The following is a 16,598-nucleotide window of genomic DNA, read 5'->3' on the forward strand; positions in this document are numbered from 1 at the left end:
CCACTCAAAAAAAACCTGCTTACTCACTCTGTGCTGCCCACGGTCACTGGCGTTATCAAACTCTGCATTATTTATGACCGTCTATCAGACTCTCCTCTCCTCCATCACACACCCTCCTTTCCTCTGCCTATATTTCTCTCTTCTTCCTGTATGTTTTCCAAGATATCTTACATCCTTGTATATGGTCATGCCCAACTTTAAATTCTGCTCCTGGTTTACTTCCCAAACTATGATATATTTTAAAATTAAAGAGCAGTGATATACATAGAAAGGTAATGTATTTTGATTCAAGTTTTTTAATAATACGCACCAATGTAAATTTGTGTAAATGAGTACATTTTACATTTGCAATGAAAGTACATGTCTGAAAAATGTGTTACACATATGTCTGTGTAAATCATTTCCTACCTTGCCCATGGGTTTGGGAGAGTCCCAGCTCCTCTCTATTGACGGGGGAATCTGGTAAACGTCTTGTGTCTGGTTTACAGAGGGTGGCACCTGGTACACATCCTGCCCTGGACACGGCCCTCCTGCAGTGGGTGGCACCTGGTAGATGTCCTGGCCTGGAACATTAATGGAGGGGGGCACCTGATAGACATCCTGTGGGGTGGGAGGGTACTGTGCCTGGCTTTGCTTTTGTGCCACAGCGGGAGCTTTGGGTTGGGGCTGTGGAGGTTGGGGTCCGGTGGGCACCTGGTAGAGGCTGGAGGAAGCGGGCAGACTGTGGCTGGGGGGGAGCATGTAGACGCCGTCTGGGTTGGTTGAGTTGGCAGGGTGCATGGCCGTGTACTGGGACGAAGGAGGAAGCTTGCTGTAGGCACTCTGAGGCAGGTTGAGATGGCTCTGGGTTGGGCTTGGTTGGCTCGTTGGCTGCTGTAACTGCTGCTGTTTATCATACATGCCCACAAGGATTTTCAGCCGGTTTCCAGGAACGATACCTTGACGGCCGTGTAGCGAGCAGAGCCACCAGCCTTCCAGCCCCTGCGTGTCCCGCTCCAGGACGGTCATGATGTCACCCTTGCGAAAGGACAACTCGTCCGGAGACTCCGCCACATTATCGTACAGGGCCTTTGCCAACACATTCTACAAGAGAGGAGAAAGAAAGAGATTGAGTTTGGTTCAAAAATTATCTCGTATATCATCCCTTTTGTTCACTAAATAATACAGCAAAACTATTTATTACAGTTTAAAATAACTATTTCTACTTTTTATATTACAATGTAAATTATTTATGTGATGCAAATCTGAATTTTCAGCCTTCAGTGTCACAAGAAGCTTCAGAAATCATTGTAATGCTGATTTGATGAGCAAGAAACATTTTTTATTTTTAACAAAATCAGCTGAAGAACAGTTTCTGGAAACAAGTGATATATGACAGTGATATCAAATTTCCATAAAATTTCTTTGATGAGTAGAATATAAAAAACCCCAGCAATTGACACAAATCTTTGGTAACATTTTATATACATATATATGTCATTTTTTAATCTTTCTGAAGTTTAACATGCAGTAAACCAACATAATAACTGATTTACTGTTATAACAATAAAGACCATTTGTGATTAGATCACCCAAGATCTTAATAGCAGGTGTAAACAAAGATCTGTGACCCCATTGCTTTTTACATTTTACTATTTGCTCTAAACCTCTTCCCGACACATTTACACACCATGTACTCCATCTGTCCTCTTGTTTACAATGCCACCCACAAGTGCGGCTGGTCTTTGACACTTAAACAAATATTTGCAGTTCGGCCCCCTGGACCAGTACAACCCCTTTTCTCTGGCACAAGAGCGCTGGCACAGTTCCAATAGACACGTGTATCACCACTCTACTTGCCACCTTAATAAAGGCCACAGTCAACCAGCAGTACTCCATCACTGTCCTCTCAACAAAACCACAGCGCTTGATTGGCTGATTTTGATCATTCACTGTGTGCAGCGGAAACCCTCTACAACCGTTATAGAGGGGGGAAAAAGAGAAGAATAGACTAGTTTAGCTTCAATCAAGACAAAACATCTCTGCTATTGAGTGATCCAGTGGAGGGTCTTTGTGCAAGAGAACAGTACAGAACGGCTAATTTCCAACACAGAGAGCTCCGTGTCCCCCTCGCACCCCCGTCTGCTGCTCTCCTGCCGTGAATTCACTATGGTTTGTAAGAGTTTTGAGCTCAAGCTCACAGGTGATTGATGCCACACTGCAGATAGCCAGCAGGTGTTTGATTACAAACAGACCACCCCTGTCAGGACACACGTTGCCTTCGAGTCATGTAGGAATGATCGTATTTACGAGATGAGCTCTGCATGAACACCATCACAAAGTTGTGATTACCAGTGGGAAACTCTTTTCGGACTGGAGGCATCAATTCATGTATCGTGGTGCGGAAGCAAATTGGTATTTATTACACAGACTGCATTGTTAATTTTGACCGTGCGTTTTAGTTTGTATTCATTACTGTGCGATACTACAGCAGCAATACATTTTGCCAGAGAAAAAAAAAGAGACGTTTATGAGATGTCAGACCTCTGCGTTAAAAATGTATAGCATAATATCTTCTTGTACAATAATGCCTAAAAGATTCATATTGTTATATTGTGTTACTAATTTTAGGAGAGAGAAAGAAAGCATTCTAATTATTTAGGTGACAGTAAAGATGTTAAAAAATTACAAAAGATTTCTATCTCATGCTAGAATTCTAGATCACATATAAATCGTCGCCTTGAAATTAAAAGGTTTGATCTGCATTCTTTTTGAGATATTGAGCTTCAGAGTTTTTGCATTAAATAGACTAGATAGAACCCTTTTTGTTTTTTAAAAAGGGCCAAAAATGTACACAGCTTACAAAAGAAGCATCACATAAAGATTTCACAGAATAAGAAAATGTGAATAACTCTATTTTGACAATGTATAGAATGTATTCGCGTTTTGCCACTGGAACATCAAAAAAATATGATATCACATACTCAGTGAAAATAGTACATTATCCAAGCACCTCTGTCCTTCTGTTTTTAACATAAAATCTGGGATAGTAGGTGATGTGAAATGAGATGCAGCCACAGCCTGCAGCTACGTCTTCCTTCAAGATCCCTGTGGTACAATGCTAATTATGCACCTCTGTACACAGAAACTCCTCGGTGCCCACAATATCTGGAATTGTGCCATACAAACATTTTTTGGCCTTGTTTGCATCGTTCAGTGCTGAAACGACGCAGACAGCACGCTATCAGCGGGCGCGATTCATTCTGCGTGAATCCCTCCCTGTGTGATTTAAAGGTCTGTGTGGAGAGCGGCAGTGCTCTGATGAATGATGTCTCTGTGCTCGGAGCTGGAGGAGAGAGAGGAGAGGCTCACAGAGGGCATATCTGACAGATGAATGCCCTGCCTGTGCTGCCCGAGTGAGGGACAGTCCCTGTAGTGTCTCCCTTAAAGCCGGAGGGGACCGAGGCTGGACACAATAGCGCCCGAGAGGCTTTACTGCCTGCGAGCAGCTGGTTGAGATGTCACCATGTAGAGCTGGCATACACGCATAGAGCACTGATGCACGTATAGACGGAGGAATGTGTGAATGTGCACGCACAAATGCATGCATGCATACCTTCACAGCCCCCTCTATCCATTTAAACTCACACACACAATGGCAAAATAATGAGAAGCACTCAGACCAGCTGAGAGAGCTCATTAACTCCATGGGCTTTTTCCACAGAGACAGTTTAAGCCATTCTTTTAGAGTCAACAGCAGGATTTCTTCATAAACAAATAGTGATTTTGTTACTGCCAATACATCCTGCTGTGATCATGTAAGAAGTACTGCTGCTGCACATTTATATGATATCACCCTGTAGCAGATCTATACAGGTGGAGCTGGGGAAGGTGGAGGGTTTCTGAGGTGTGCTGCAACTGCTACATCAAGAACTAGCCAAGTATATGAATGATGAGAAGTGGCTTCTACCAATCAGCTGCGCCATGTGATATGAAGACAGTAATTCTAACTGCGCAATCTAGAATTATATGCTTATATATATATGTGTGTGTGTGTGTGTGTGTGTGTTGGGGTGGGGGGTGGGGGCGTATATTATGAAATATGAATGAGGACTTTCTACATACTTTCCATCAGATAAATACATTCTAAAACAAGTAGGACAATCATCATAATACCAGCTGGAATCTAATTACAGCTTACTGGCCATTATATTCAAAACGTTTAAAAAGGAAATATGTCAATAACACAAAGACACAACACAAAACAGGTTTAGTTGTTAACAGGATCACATTAATATTCAAACTGATGATTAATCACAAATGTTAAGTAGTAATGATAATTTTTCCCCTTTTGGCTTAGAACCATCAATGTCCAAAAAAATAAATATTTATAAAGTATGTCATTTAGATTAAATTGTCGCAAATTATTTACAAGACAAAATAAATCATACAACGTATTATAAATCATTACATTTGGTCAAACTGCCCATCCTTAGTTCTGACTATACTACTTGTTTCAGAGTTGGGATAGACTTCCGTCATTCCTAATTGGGCTGAAAATAATGAATAAATTAATTAGGTGATTGACATTGTTGTTGCTGCAACTGGATAGAAACCCTTTCTAGAAGAATTTCCTGTGACTTGATGTCTTTGTCTTTATTCTGCCTACTTATCTCCCTTGCCTTCTCTGACTTTGAAAAGCGGCAGCAAATTGCAGCAGAAAAGAAGTGCTTTGTGCTTTCTGGGCTATTCTACGCTCTTTTTTTTTTTCATGAGAATATTTTCCTGCCAAGCAAAAAGGCTCTGGAGGACTGATGACATCACAAGCTGTTGAACTTTGCCTCCATTACAGAAAAGTATGCCAAGCTTCTCTGTCTGTCTCTTTCTGTCTCTCTCCCACTTCTCCACAATTCAGTCTCTGTCGATCAGGACACGGGGCGTTTAGGGAGGGATTCGCAGGGGTTTACATGTAAGGGCGAGTCGATGATTAAGTGACAGTGAATGTTTTCTCATTTGTTGGGAATGTACACAGGAGAACGCAGGCACATCAGCATTAAGACAACAGCAGGAGGATAAATGAAGGAATATAAAAGAGATGGGAATATTTGACTATTGATCAATGGATCTATTAGCATCTTCACAGCCCAGGATTAATCACACCTTGCATCTTCGACAATTATAAACTAAAACAGTAAAGCACTGTGCATTAAACAACAACAGAAAATTGGTTCCTCAAGGGTGTTTTCTACTGTACATCTGCATTTATCAAGCAGTAATGGGAAGCTGCTTTGAAAATACTTGGAGCTATTCATCACTAAAAGCAGTTAAGCTATAGTCAAACTAAACTTTTGAAAAAGAAGCTAGCCATAGCAATACTTCCCACTGAATCCTGTTTTTGCAACAGTCTTGCATAAGTCTTAAGTGATTCATACAAAGAACGATTTCTGTGATGGTGGTTGTATGTTGTTTATTATTTTGTCTCTACACTTTTAATTTAATCATGGTGGCAGATTTTTAATTATCTGTCACCATGAAATACTACTGATAAGACTAGAAACACTGTAATTTCCATAACCAAAAAAAACACAAAAAACACTGCAACAAATAACAGCATTTAGCAATTTTGCCAAATAATGCTAAGTGTCACGTTACTCAAATGAATTTAATTGATTAATTAAATGACTCTCTAAAATTATTATTATTATTAGTCTTTGAAAATTAGAGAGACGTTATATGACAAAGAATTTTGATGTTAAATATATCTACGTGAACAATGTAAATATAAATACAGTACAACACTTTACCACACTACAGTGCTACTTTTTGGAAAAATTCTCTTGTTACTTGAAAAGCTTCATTGTTACTTTCACGCTACTGTAAGTTTGTTACCGGCCATCATTGTTCTCAAGGCATTGTTCGAGACATCGTAAAGAAGCACGTATGAGATGAGGGGATGACGAGAGTAACGCTTCATTTCTCCCTGGCGATGATCACCATGGAAATGTTCAGGTCAAACACTTTCCCCGTGGCTCGAGCAGACATAGACTGATGCTTAACTTTATTATCTCTAGAGAAAGACCGCGAGAACGGATAAAGGAGATGGAAGAAGAGAATGGTGAAGAAAGGAAAGTCATCATTTAAAGGACAAAACGTTCTACCATTTGCATTTAAAAGGGTCATGAGTGCAGGAGCAGGCCACGTGTTACAGGGTTTAAATTGTTTCCAAAAATGTACAATTCTGTCATCATTTAGCTACTCACCCATATGACATTTTTAAGAATATACCGGTCAATTGTTTCGGATAATGAATATGAATGAGGACTGCAGCTCTCAAATTACTAAGCTTTTTACAATGATACTTAAAATGACTTGAGAAAAGGCCAGTTCACTAGCATTCTGTCAAGCTCTTTAAATCTGTGTGGATTCTGATCGGTCAGTGCTGTCAATGTTTTCAGCATTCACCAGGTGAAAAATTATCATTAACTAGTTGTTATTAAATCCGTGTAAATTTGAATGTGTTCTCACGGAATTAAAACAATTATTAAAATGTGCAGTTGTCAAGTATTGTCCTCGGTGTGAACAAACCATAAATGATCCCAGAACTTTAATCTTTGGGTGAACTATCTCTTTAATAACGGGGATAAAACTGACAGTGATGGAAATGTTGAGAATGAAAGAGAATTCCACAGGATGGAGGGAAGAGGAAAGAGAGATGTGGACCTGTGAGAGATGGAAGGAAGGAAGGGGCCGAACGCTTCATTGAGACAGAGCCACTGAACAGGAGGTAATGTGGCAGCTGCTGGAGCGCGCTCTGTACAGACAGGTCAATGAGTGTGTGTGTGTTTGTGTGTTTGTATTGTTATGGGGGGTGGGGCTGAACAGCTTTTGTCTGGTGCCTCTACACGACCCCGTGGGACAAACACTAGTAAAGTTAGCAAGGTGGGGGCAGGTAGTGTTTTTTGTGTGAGCTCATTAGCTTCAAGGGCACACAGACAGTATACGAACATCTCTAAATCACAGCTACAGGTCATCCAATTGAATGCACAATATAGCCGTAACAGTTGTCAGTGTTGTTATTGGTTACTAAAAGTATCATAAACCATTTTTGATCAATAAAATAAAACTGATATAAAAACACAAAAAAGAGAGAAATATATTTCACTACTAAAATTAAAATTAAAACAATTTAAAAAAATACTAAAAATATAAAAATAAAATCAATTCAGTATTTATTATAATAGTAAACGATAAATGTCAGCTGATAATTAAGCTTTATTTTTTTATTGTATTAGTTGATATTTTATTTTGCATGCTAACATACACCTAAAATTAAACTTAATTATTCTGTAAATTATTCTTTTCATTTAATAAAACTTCAGAATGAATATAAATTTTTCATACTGTACATGATAAAGTTATGTCTGATTTTACTTTGAAATGACTGAAGTAAGGTTTTATTTATACAAAACTGCTTAGAACTTCATAGGTTATAATATGACAACAAGATCATATAAATATATAATCTGCACATAAAAAACAGCGACCAGATTTTTAATATCAGTGCAGTGTGATCCCAAATGAAAGAGAAGCTGCGCTCCAGAGCACTGATTGTTTGACTAAAACTCTGAAAATATTCCCATATTTCACTTGAATGAATGATCGTCACCGAGGTACAGTTCGAACAGGCTGTACTTTCGTCCCTCACGACCTGGTTTTCATTCACACCACATTAAAGATAGAGTCTCATCTGTCTCAGGTCTATTCTCATCACACATCCACCTCCTGAGCTCTGGGAAAAAATGTTCCCTACCTCATCAAAAGTTTTTATTGGTTTAAAAACAGATGGGCGCTGCAGACAAAACAAGGCCGTCTCTGTTTTGTCGCTCGCATAAGACACCTGAGCCTGACCAAACAAGAACAAAAGCTAGACATTTTATCTGAGCTGTTTTGCCGGAACATATAAGAGGTTTCTAAATTCTCACATCTATACGTGAGGATTGAGCGTTATTCTGTGGTCAGGTTGTTATTCTGAGGGGCTTACTGGTTGCAAAAGTAGCAGGTTGGCTGGAGTAATTATAAGGCGGGTGGAGTTTAAGATGGTAAGCTGTTGTAGATGCATTTTCAGACATACACACAAAGAGCAGACGCTGTATAAGACAGCAGCGATAGTCATCAGAGCTGAGACTCAGAGATGTGACTCAGACAGCCAGACGTGTGTTTGGACGTTTGCCGCTTTCAGCTGTGTCAGTCGTGCATGACACACACACGGAAAGAAGGTCACAAAGAAACAGACCACCTAATAACGGTTTTGTCATCATTTATTAAACCCTCATACTGTTCCAGCTACCAACTTCTCCATCCAGAAACTTGTACGGGTTTAAAGCAGGTTGAGAGTGAGTAAATGATGACAGAACTATCCCTTTAAGACCACAATAAACAGCGTCTATGTCTCCTATAAGACAATTTCCAGAAGAACCAGATGCATATCTTCTTTAGGGGATTAAAGCATGCTGGAAATATTGAATATAAGTGGGGCACAAATCTGCTCTATTTACAGGAAAGGACCTGAAAACCACGACAGAAAGGAAGACAATAGCAGGAGGTTGATGGCAGAGACAAACAGTGGGCCGGTGGCCTGCTCTATTTTCACTATATAGGTGAGCTTACAAGAGACAAGACCAGACTTGAGCAGCAACAGCAGGCCTGCAGAGGAAAAGAGCAAGGCTGGGAGGCACGTAATTAATCGTTAGTTTGAGCGTGTGTTCAAACCTAAGCAAAAAAACAGACAGTAACAGATGATACAGTCAGAGTTTATGACATAAATATGGAGAAAAATTATTTATATATATATTCTCAGATGGATTAAGTTTAACAGTGAAGAATTTTGGAACACTTACTTACTGGAACAATTACTATTATTTATCTCATTTTCATTTTTTCTTACCCTATGTGTGAATTTATAAAGAAATGTAATAATACTATAAAACTAATCCTACTATATTTATAACACTAATAAATGTTATTAATTAATAAAATTGTAATGATAATAAATGTAATATATACACCCACTACCATTTAAAGACATCTCTAAGATATAACTTTTTTCAACATTTCTTTTTATTCTTAACTTTTTATTACAAAAATACAGTAAAAACATTATTACTATTTAAAACCACTTTTCTATTTCTGTATTTTTTAAAGAGCAATTTATCTATATATATATATATATATATATATATATATATATATATATATATATATATATATATGATTTGTAAAGATACTATTTTGTCTTTACTGTCACTTTTGATAGCACTGACCCCAAACCCCAAAGTTCCTATATACACATTTTCACATCTATGGTATGTTACATTTAGAAATATCCATGTGTGTTTGTAGCGTTCTTCGTGCAAGTTTAGGCCCATCCTTTCATTCCTAACACATTCCACAGCTTCAACTTAGATATTAGCCCACATTCCATACCTTCAGCCCACCTCACACCCCAGCAGACACACAGTCACACTTTCATATTGTAAGTCTTTTTTATTTCATGTTCTCAGTACAGTCAACACTAACTGTTGATTGGTACATCCCATACTGTGATTCACAGCCAGACAACTAATACACACAATCCTAAAAAACACAGCTCATCCCGTAAACACAACTACATTCCTGTGTGCACTTAACATCACTCATCCATCATCCATTTCACTCGTGTTCACTGGAAAACACACAAAGACACCTCCTATGCCCCTCCTTTACTGGCAGGGTGAGGTTGTAACACCCTCTTCAAAAGAAAAAGCAGCTCTGATTCTTGTAGCTACAGGCTACGACTAAGTCTTGGTTTACTGCCAATGTTTTTCCACGGCAACACAATGCTGATGTGCGATCTTTACACCGTGATTTACAGTGTTGGGCGGTCAAAAAGAGATAAACATGAGTGTAACAAGGACACCGGGAATTTTTGTAAGGACTGCAGCGTGTGCTATAAACACTCTTTCCTCTTCACCCCGAGCAAAGGACCTTCATCACTGCATAAGCACGTCCAGAATCCTGCCGATCCCAAATAATAAATCCAAAAATGACAGGCTTCAATGGAACTCGACGATTCCTTCCCAGTGCAGAGCGTCAGTGCGACCTCAAACAGTCATTCTGCAAGTTCAATAACAGCGACGAGGCCATAAACTCAAGGAGGCCTGAGATACAAAGACAGGAAGAGGAGCTCTCAGAAGGAATGTGCACGACTGCAAACAGTGTAAGACATAGCTATTGAAAACATGACGATGATTTCATTATCTGCACTCACAATTGTATTGGAAACCCTTGATGTTGTCTCTTTGAAGAGCTCCAAGTCTTTGAAATAAGCTACTATGGGTTATTTCTCATGCTTTGTTACAATGCTCAGAGGAGAGACACATATTCACTTTAAACTCTGGCAGCTAAACAATATCTGCCTCCCATGTTCAATGAGATGAAGGACAGGGTTGTAAAAAGACCCAAAGGAAAGAAAGATCACAAATGAATTCTCTTAAATTTCTCAATTGTATCTCTCAGATAGATATGAGGTTAAACCCTGCTGGGGAAAAAAGCCTTAAATCAACACTTGCTGGTCTTTGTGGATCCCAATTAGGTGGCTTTAGGCCTGTTTTGGCACATTTTAGACTATACTTAAACCAGATAACACCAGCCTAAACCAGCTAAGGCCAGCGAATAATCTTAGGCTGCTTTAATTGGATCTTTTTTTAGAAGAAGAAGAAAAGAAGTGATCAAATCCATCTAATTTTTAAATATTAATATGAAACATTCTGGTAATGATCAAAAGTCACGCCTGCTGATATTATTTGTTCTTAACCCACCTTGGTTAAACACTTTTGGGGCACAATACAAATAGGCATTACATGGATTTAAATTGGTCTCAGATCAGCGCAACTTCTACACAAATTGATGCTGACATCCATGTGTGCATGATTATGAGGATAATTAAGATGAGAAGCAGGTCCTGTCTGTCAGACCCCCCAGTAGAGTGTGGGGGGGGTTCAGGTCAGCGATGGGGAATTCCTCCCTCCTAAACGCAAGAGCTGAAGGGTGAGTCAGGATTGAGTCATAGAGGCGATGCAGGGGGAGATGGACTCAGGTTACTCAGCTGTCTTCTAAAGAAGGGGTCTTTCTCTTATTTAAAGATCCCTAACGCAACATGACTCAACATTCTTATCTTAGCAACTGATTCAGTCTGGTTACCTCAACTCGAGAGTGATCTCAATAAGTCATCAGCCCACTCACAAGTGCACACAACTCATCTCCTTCATCACGGACCACCTCAGTGTAAACTTACTCTGATTATAAAACTGAAGAATTTCCAACACAAATAATAAAATAACTTCTTAAAAAGTGTTGTCTGATATTTACTTCACTAATAAATGACCATAACCATTTCAAAGTCCATTTCTATGACCGGGGAATATCCCAGCCCCTGCAGGGGGTAAGTCTCTGCATTCAGATTCCTCACAGTCGGAAATACAGTACAGCCCAACTCTCACGTCCAAATACCAAAGTATTGTGTCATTCCTAAACTCTTACAAGCTGAACGGGCGCCAGTGCTTTCAAACAATGGCAAGGAACGGATGCTTGGACCCGTCACTTCACGCTGTTCTTCTCTCCTTCTCTTTTTTCTTTCTCCCTCCTTCTTTCCCCTGCTCCTTTCCATAAAACCTTAATCTTTCAGCTTTCTCCTGAGTCAGCAGAGAAGCTCACAGCAGCAGGGCTCCTTTTCCTTCCACTCTTCCCCCCGTTATGCCTGCTTTCTCACACTCTGAACTAAGCTTTCAAAACTCACTGCTACTTAAGAAAAAGCCATTTTTAAGAACCTCAGACTACGCAGATATCTGCCACTGACCTCTTTGGGAAGTGTTACAACAATTAATACTATCTCTTTTATTAAGTCTCTAGCCTACTTGTTCATATTTGTTGCTGTCATAAACACCATAAAATGAGAAACGGTAAAAAAGTCAAGTAGAAGAACCGAAAAGAAAACCGAAATGCTCTATGTGTCTCCTGTCTTTTCTCTCTCCACTAAGACTAAACTTCACCATCCACTCCGGATACACTTCCCGAGGGCATTTAGCATAACCAACTTAAAGCGTTCACACAACAATGAGAACAGCAAACACACTCACCAGATAATTCATTTTCAGCCCCGCTGTGTGAGTCTCTGGGACTCCAGACAGCACTTAACTGCCTGAGATTTGACCCCCGGTAAAAACTCCCTCGGACCGTCCAGCTCTTTGTCAAATCTCTCCGCGTCTCCGTCGGGCAGAAAGTCCGGGCAGCTTCTAACACATACTCCAATTCTGTGATGTCAGAGGGCAAGAATGAGACTGTCCCATATACCTCTCTCTCTTGAACGCGCTTGCTCTCTCTGCGTCCGTCCTCTGCTCTTTCTCTCCCTCCCTCTCAGGCAAAAGGAGGAGGGAAGAATGCATAGGGTAACCTGACACCCTCCCAGTTCCTTCTCAATCCTGACATTCCCTTTCCCTGCTGCCGATTGGCTGAGCACTCTGTTCTTATGTTAATAAGCTTACCCTCTTCCTCCCCCTGCCTGTGAGGAATGTTTAGTGAACCTCTGTAGACCTGAGAAAGACACAGACATTGATTTTTTTGGCCATCCCCTGTACCCCTCACACACAAACACACAGCTTTGTCTAGACCCTTTCCTTTAGCCTCAAACTTTCTTCCCTCCCTTTGCTTCTTGGTTTAGTTTTTTTGGGTTTGTTTGTTTTTGTGTGTGCTTTGTGCTACGAAAGTAAAATAAAAATCCCCTCACACAAACCTTCTTTACTTTGACAGAAGACAAAAAAGCTAAACCCTACTGACATCAGTCTCTTTTTTCAGTATATCTGACCTGAATTATTCAAGTATTATCGATTAAGAAAAGAGTAGATAGAGATGGGTAGACTTTTTACGCATCCTGAAGGGGAATGATTGCTATCTACTTTACATATTACTGAAGCAAAACTCAAATCTCTGTTATTTTCTGTCTTCATTTCAAATGGCATGAATTTAGTCATTTGTGCAGTACAAAAGACACTGAAGCAAATAAATTAGACTATATTTCACAAATTAAACAAAGCTTGGTTTTAACATAGAATGAAGCTAAAAAGATAGTCAGGCGGAAATAAAAAACAATAAAAACTGCAATGCTATGCTAAAAATGATTTATATAATTAATATGTGACATCAGATATAAATGAATATGTATCTTTTTTAAATGAAATATATTTGAATAATGATTGTTGGTTATGTAAACTAAGCTAATCTGTTCATGTTTGCTTTTGTCTTCACAATTCACCAGGAAAACAAATTTCAAAGCATGACATCATTGTCCAATTCTCCCGTGAGGGAGTGACCAGGTCAGGGGGTCAAATTGGGATCCACATTGAAATCAATATGGTAAATAGGCAAAAGCTGCAGGTCCTAATGGACTGTCTCCTGTAATTTACAGATAAGGAAAATCCCGTCCTCAAATGAGTGTGAGGCATAAAGTAGCTCACTATTCCTACCTAAAGGCTGGAATTTAAGAGAGGTTACTGAGGAGAGGTACACTGTCCTCAAACTGCCACAACACTGTCGTTTGGGCTGGAACTGAGGTCAGGAGAGAGGTCAGTCAGGTAGGAGACGGCAGGCTTCCAGCATTTTGGAGCAGCATTCCAGAGCCTGATCTTCTCTTCCACAGAATATTCTCTCATTTTGAGCCAGTTTTGTAATATTACTTGTGGATAGATGGTTTGATATGACTCCCTAGAGAAAATGTACAGTGGTACAAGATACCATTTTAATTTGGGTATGTGATTAAAAAATCTAGAGTGTCTCAATCCACTGACTAATTCTGTAGTAAAGTGACAGTTCCTTCATTTCATCCTTAACTTTATGACTTTCTGTGGAACATAAAAGAAGGTATTTCGTAAAATGTCTCGTTTTCTGGTCTAGGTGTTCCAACAAGAAAAACAACATCCAGGTTTGGAATAACATCATATGATGAAATAACTTAAATGTTTGAGTTAAATATTTTTTAAGTTCATAGCCAGGGAATGAAATATTATTGGGGGTATGGCAAACATTTTTAAATCATTCCAGTACACTTTCAATTTTGAGAATACAAAGAAAACAAAGTCAAAAAATATTGTATAATAATATTGGAAATAAAAGATAAGATAAATACATATATCTAATAATAAAACTATATACATATTAATAAGATAAAGCCTTGTTTGTTTTTTAAAGGGACAGTTTTCCTCTAAAGAGTGTGATCATTTTGTAAATATTGTTTAATGTTTATTAACCCATGTGCCTTTCTTTCTTCTGGGGAACAAGATTAGACACCAATGACTTTCAGAAATATTATTACATTTTTTGAAATGCTTCATTATATTTTATTAATGTGATAAAGTACACTACCATTTTATTTTATTTTATTAAAGTCCTCATTTATTTTTGAAACCATGTAAACATGTATCTGATACAATACATAAATAACTGTAATTGCTGGAAATACTGGTACAATTTAAAATAATGGTTTTGTAATTTATTTATGTGATGGAAAAGCTGAATTTTTAGCCACTATTATTCCAGTCATCAGTGCCAACATTTTAAAACTGTAGTGTATGTGCATTCTCTGTCTTGCTTAATAATCTATTAAATGCATTGCATGATGCAAATAAATATATGCGACTTTGAATACATGAACTGTAATCAGTCTTAGTGATTCTTAGTGGTTAAAACCCTTTCCAGCACTCAAATTCAGAAGGGAAATTGAGACAAGTGTCTACAATCCCCTGAAGCCTATGAATGTGGGGCCATGAATTACACTGCACAACTGGTGTCAAACCAGCAAGATTCTTCCAAATTGAAAGTGCCGTAGGAATTTAAAGCCCTTATCTTCACGCAGCGACTGTCTTCCCAGGCCACGAGGTGCCATGTCTGGTCTCCATGACAATTGAGCGGCACTTCATCTTGCACTACGGGGTGGCTGCTACGCAAGATGGATTTTGATGGTCGAGCCGACATTCTCTCGTCCTAATATTCTCTGGGACGTTTGTTATTTATTTCCGTCAGCTAAGCCTGAGTGACATCAGAGCTGTCACTGAAATTAGCAAGTGTGCGTGGATTTTGTCGCCACAGAGATTAGGCTATCACATCAGACATCATTTCAATTAGCACCCCACCCCCTCTCGCTCTTCAGCTAATAAGCCCCCTTCCGTCAGCGCCCACTAATCACAATCCTGTTATTTATCGGAAAGAGGCGGGTATGGGGCAAAGCTCGTCTGAAGGTGAGGGGTCTAACTATGTGTCACAAAGCACTAGAGAGGTGAAAATGAGACAATCTTGGCTGTTTAACTGACTGCTGCACCTTCTCGTGAAATCGTTCTGTATAAAATATTCAATGACTGCAATATGTGTGACGTCTGCTGTACCTTAGCCTCTGTTGGAGAGTATTCATGGCTCAGTGAGTGTGGAACAGTAGGTTCATTGTGTCTGAGCAGCCCGGGCTCGGTTTGGTCAGGCTGTCACACCTACGCACAATGTTGTTCTGCTGGCAGCGTTTCGGCCGTGGAGTCGCGACCACTGCCCGGTGGCCTCTGTAACCCCCCACATGCCGCGCGTGTCATGAGATTCAGGGCAATCCGACAAGAAAGGCTCAGCCAAGTCAAATCAGATGGACCCGGCCACCCCAGAACAGACCAAGCATTTAGGGCTACAGATGTGGGTCAGATAATGTGAATATGGAAATCCCATTTCCCTCTGAATCAAGGTAATGTTTCTATTTTTTTTATTAACTCTCTGAGCCGTTCCAGGAAGTAAAACATCTCCAGAAGAATCTGCTGGAAAATTCTGGTAGAAAGGTGAACTAGGATATATTTTAGAACAACACAGTGATTTATTTAATGCAGCCAAGCCTCAAGAATGAGCAGAATTTTAAACACAAAAAAATGGCACACTTTATTACAGTATCATAGTTTTTTTTTTTTTACATAAAAATGTAACATTTAAGTGTTCCTCATTGGGTCACACATAATACAAATGCATGTTAAATATGCCAATAAATATTTGTGACTATGATTGTATTTATACGTAAATACTAAAGAAAAATCTAATATTGTTTGATAACTGACACTGTTATTGTCCAATATTGATATACTGTGCAACCACAATTTCTCCTATGAAGGCCTAAAAGCATCCGTTTAAAAATAGGATTTGTTATCTCCAAAGGTTCAAAAGTGTCACATTCTCCAATTAACAAACATTGCTTCCCTTCTCTAAAATTGACCACATGACTACAATATCGCAGCAACATTTGAACTGTCTAGATTGATATGAGAGCCCTTTTAAGTACATCCGAGCTCAACTTTATGGCTTGTTATGATGAAAGCTTTGAAAAGTCTGGCTAAAATAAGTCCCAAGATCACTGTCAAAGTCGAAAGAAACACTCAAAGTATTTCCTGTGTCTGAATGAGGGCTGTATTGGGAGCTTAATTCTTTGGTGCCACATCATCAAGAATTACTAATGCAGCTTCTGAAAACAACAGCAGCGGCAGCAGCATCCTGCCCGTGATGCACTGCTCTAG

The 16,598-nt window shown here is 39.3% G+C and overlaps 1 protein-coding gene across 4 annotated transcripts in view; it reads right to left on the bottom strand.

Annotated features, from left to right (window-relative positions):
- Nucleotides 1–16,598, bottom strand: part of bcar1 (BCAR1 scaffold protein, Cas family member) — an 80,218-nt gene that overhangs the window by 25,975 nt on the left and 37,645 nt on the right. For 3 of the 4 annotated variants that reach the window (XM_043264554.1, XM_043264553.1, XM_043264557.1), the window contains one exon: nucleotides 409–1,083. In XM_043264554.1, the coding sequence (XP_043120489.1) occupies nucleotides 409–1,083 (675 nt within the window). Of the gene's footprint in view, nucleotides 1–408; nucleotides 1,084–12,152; nucleotides 12,406–16,598 lie in introns of those variants that run through there. The other variant, XM_043264556.1, reaches the window with a different exon arrangement.

Source organism: Puntigrus tetrazona, chromosome 18 (assembly GCF_018831695.1).
Source record: "Puntigrus tetrazona isolate hp1 chromosome 18, ASM1883169v1, whole genome shotgun sequence".
Classification (NCBI taxonomy): Eukaryota; Metazoa; Chordata; class Actinopteri; order Cypriniformes; family Cyprinidae; genus Puntigrus; species Puntigrus tetrazona.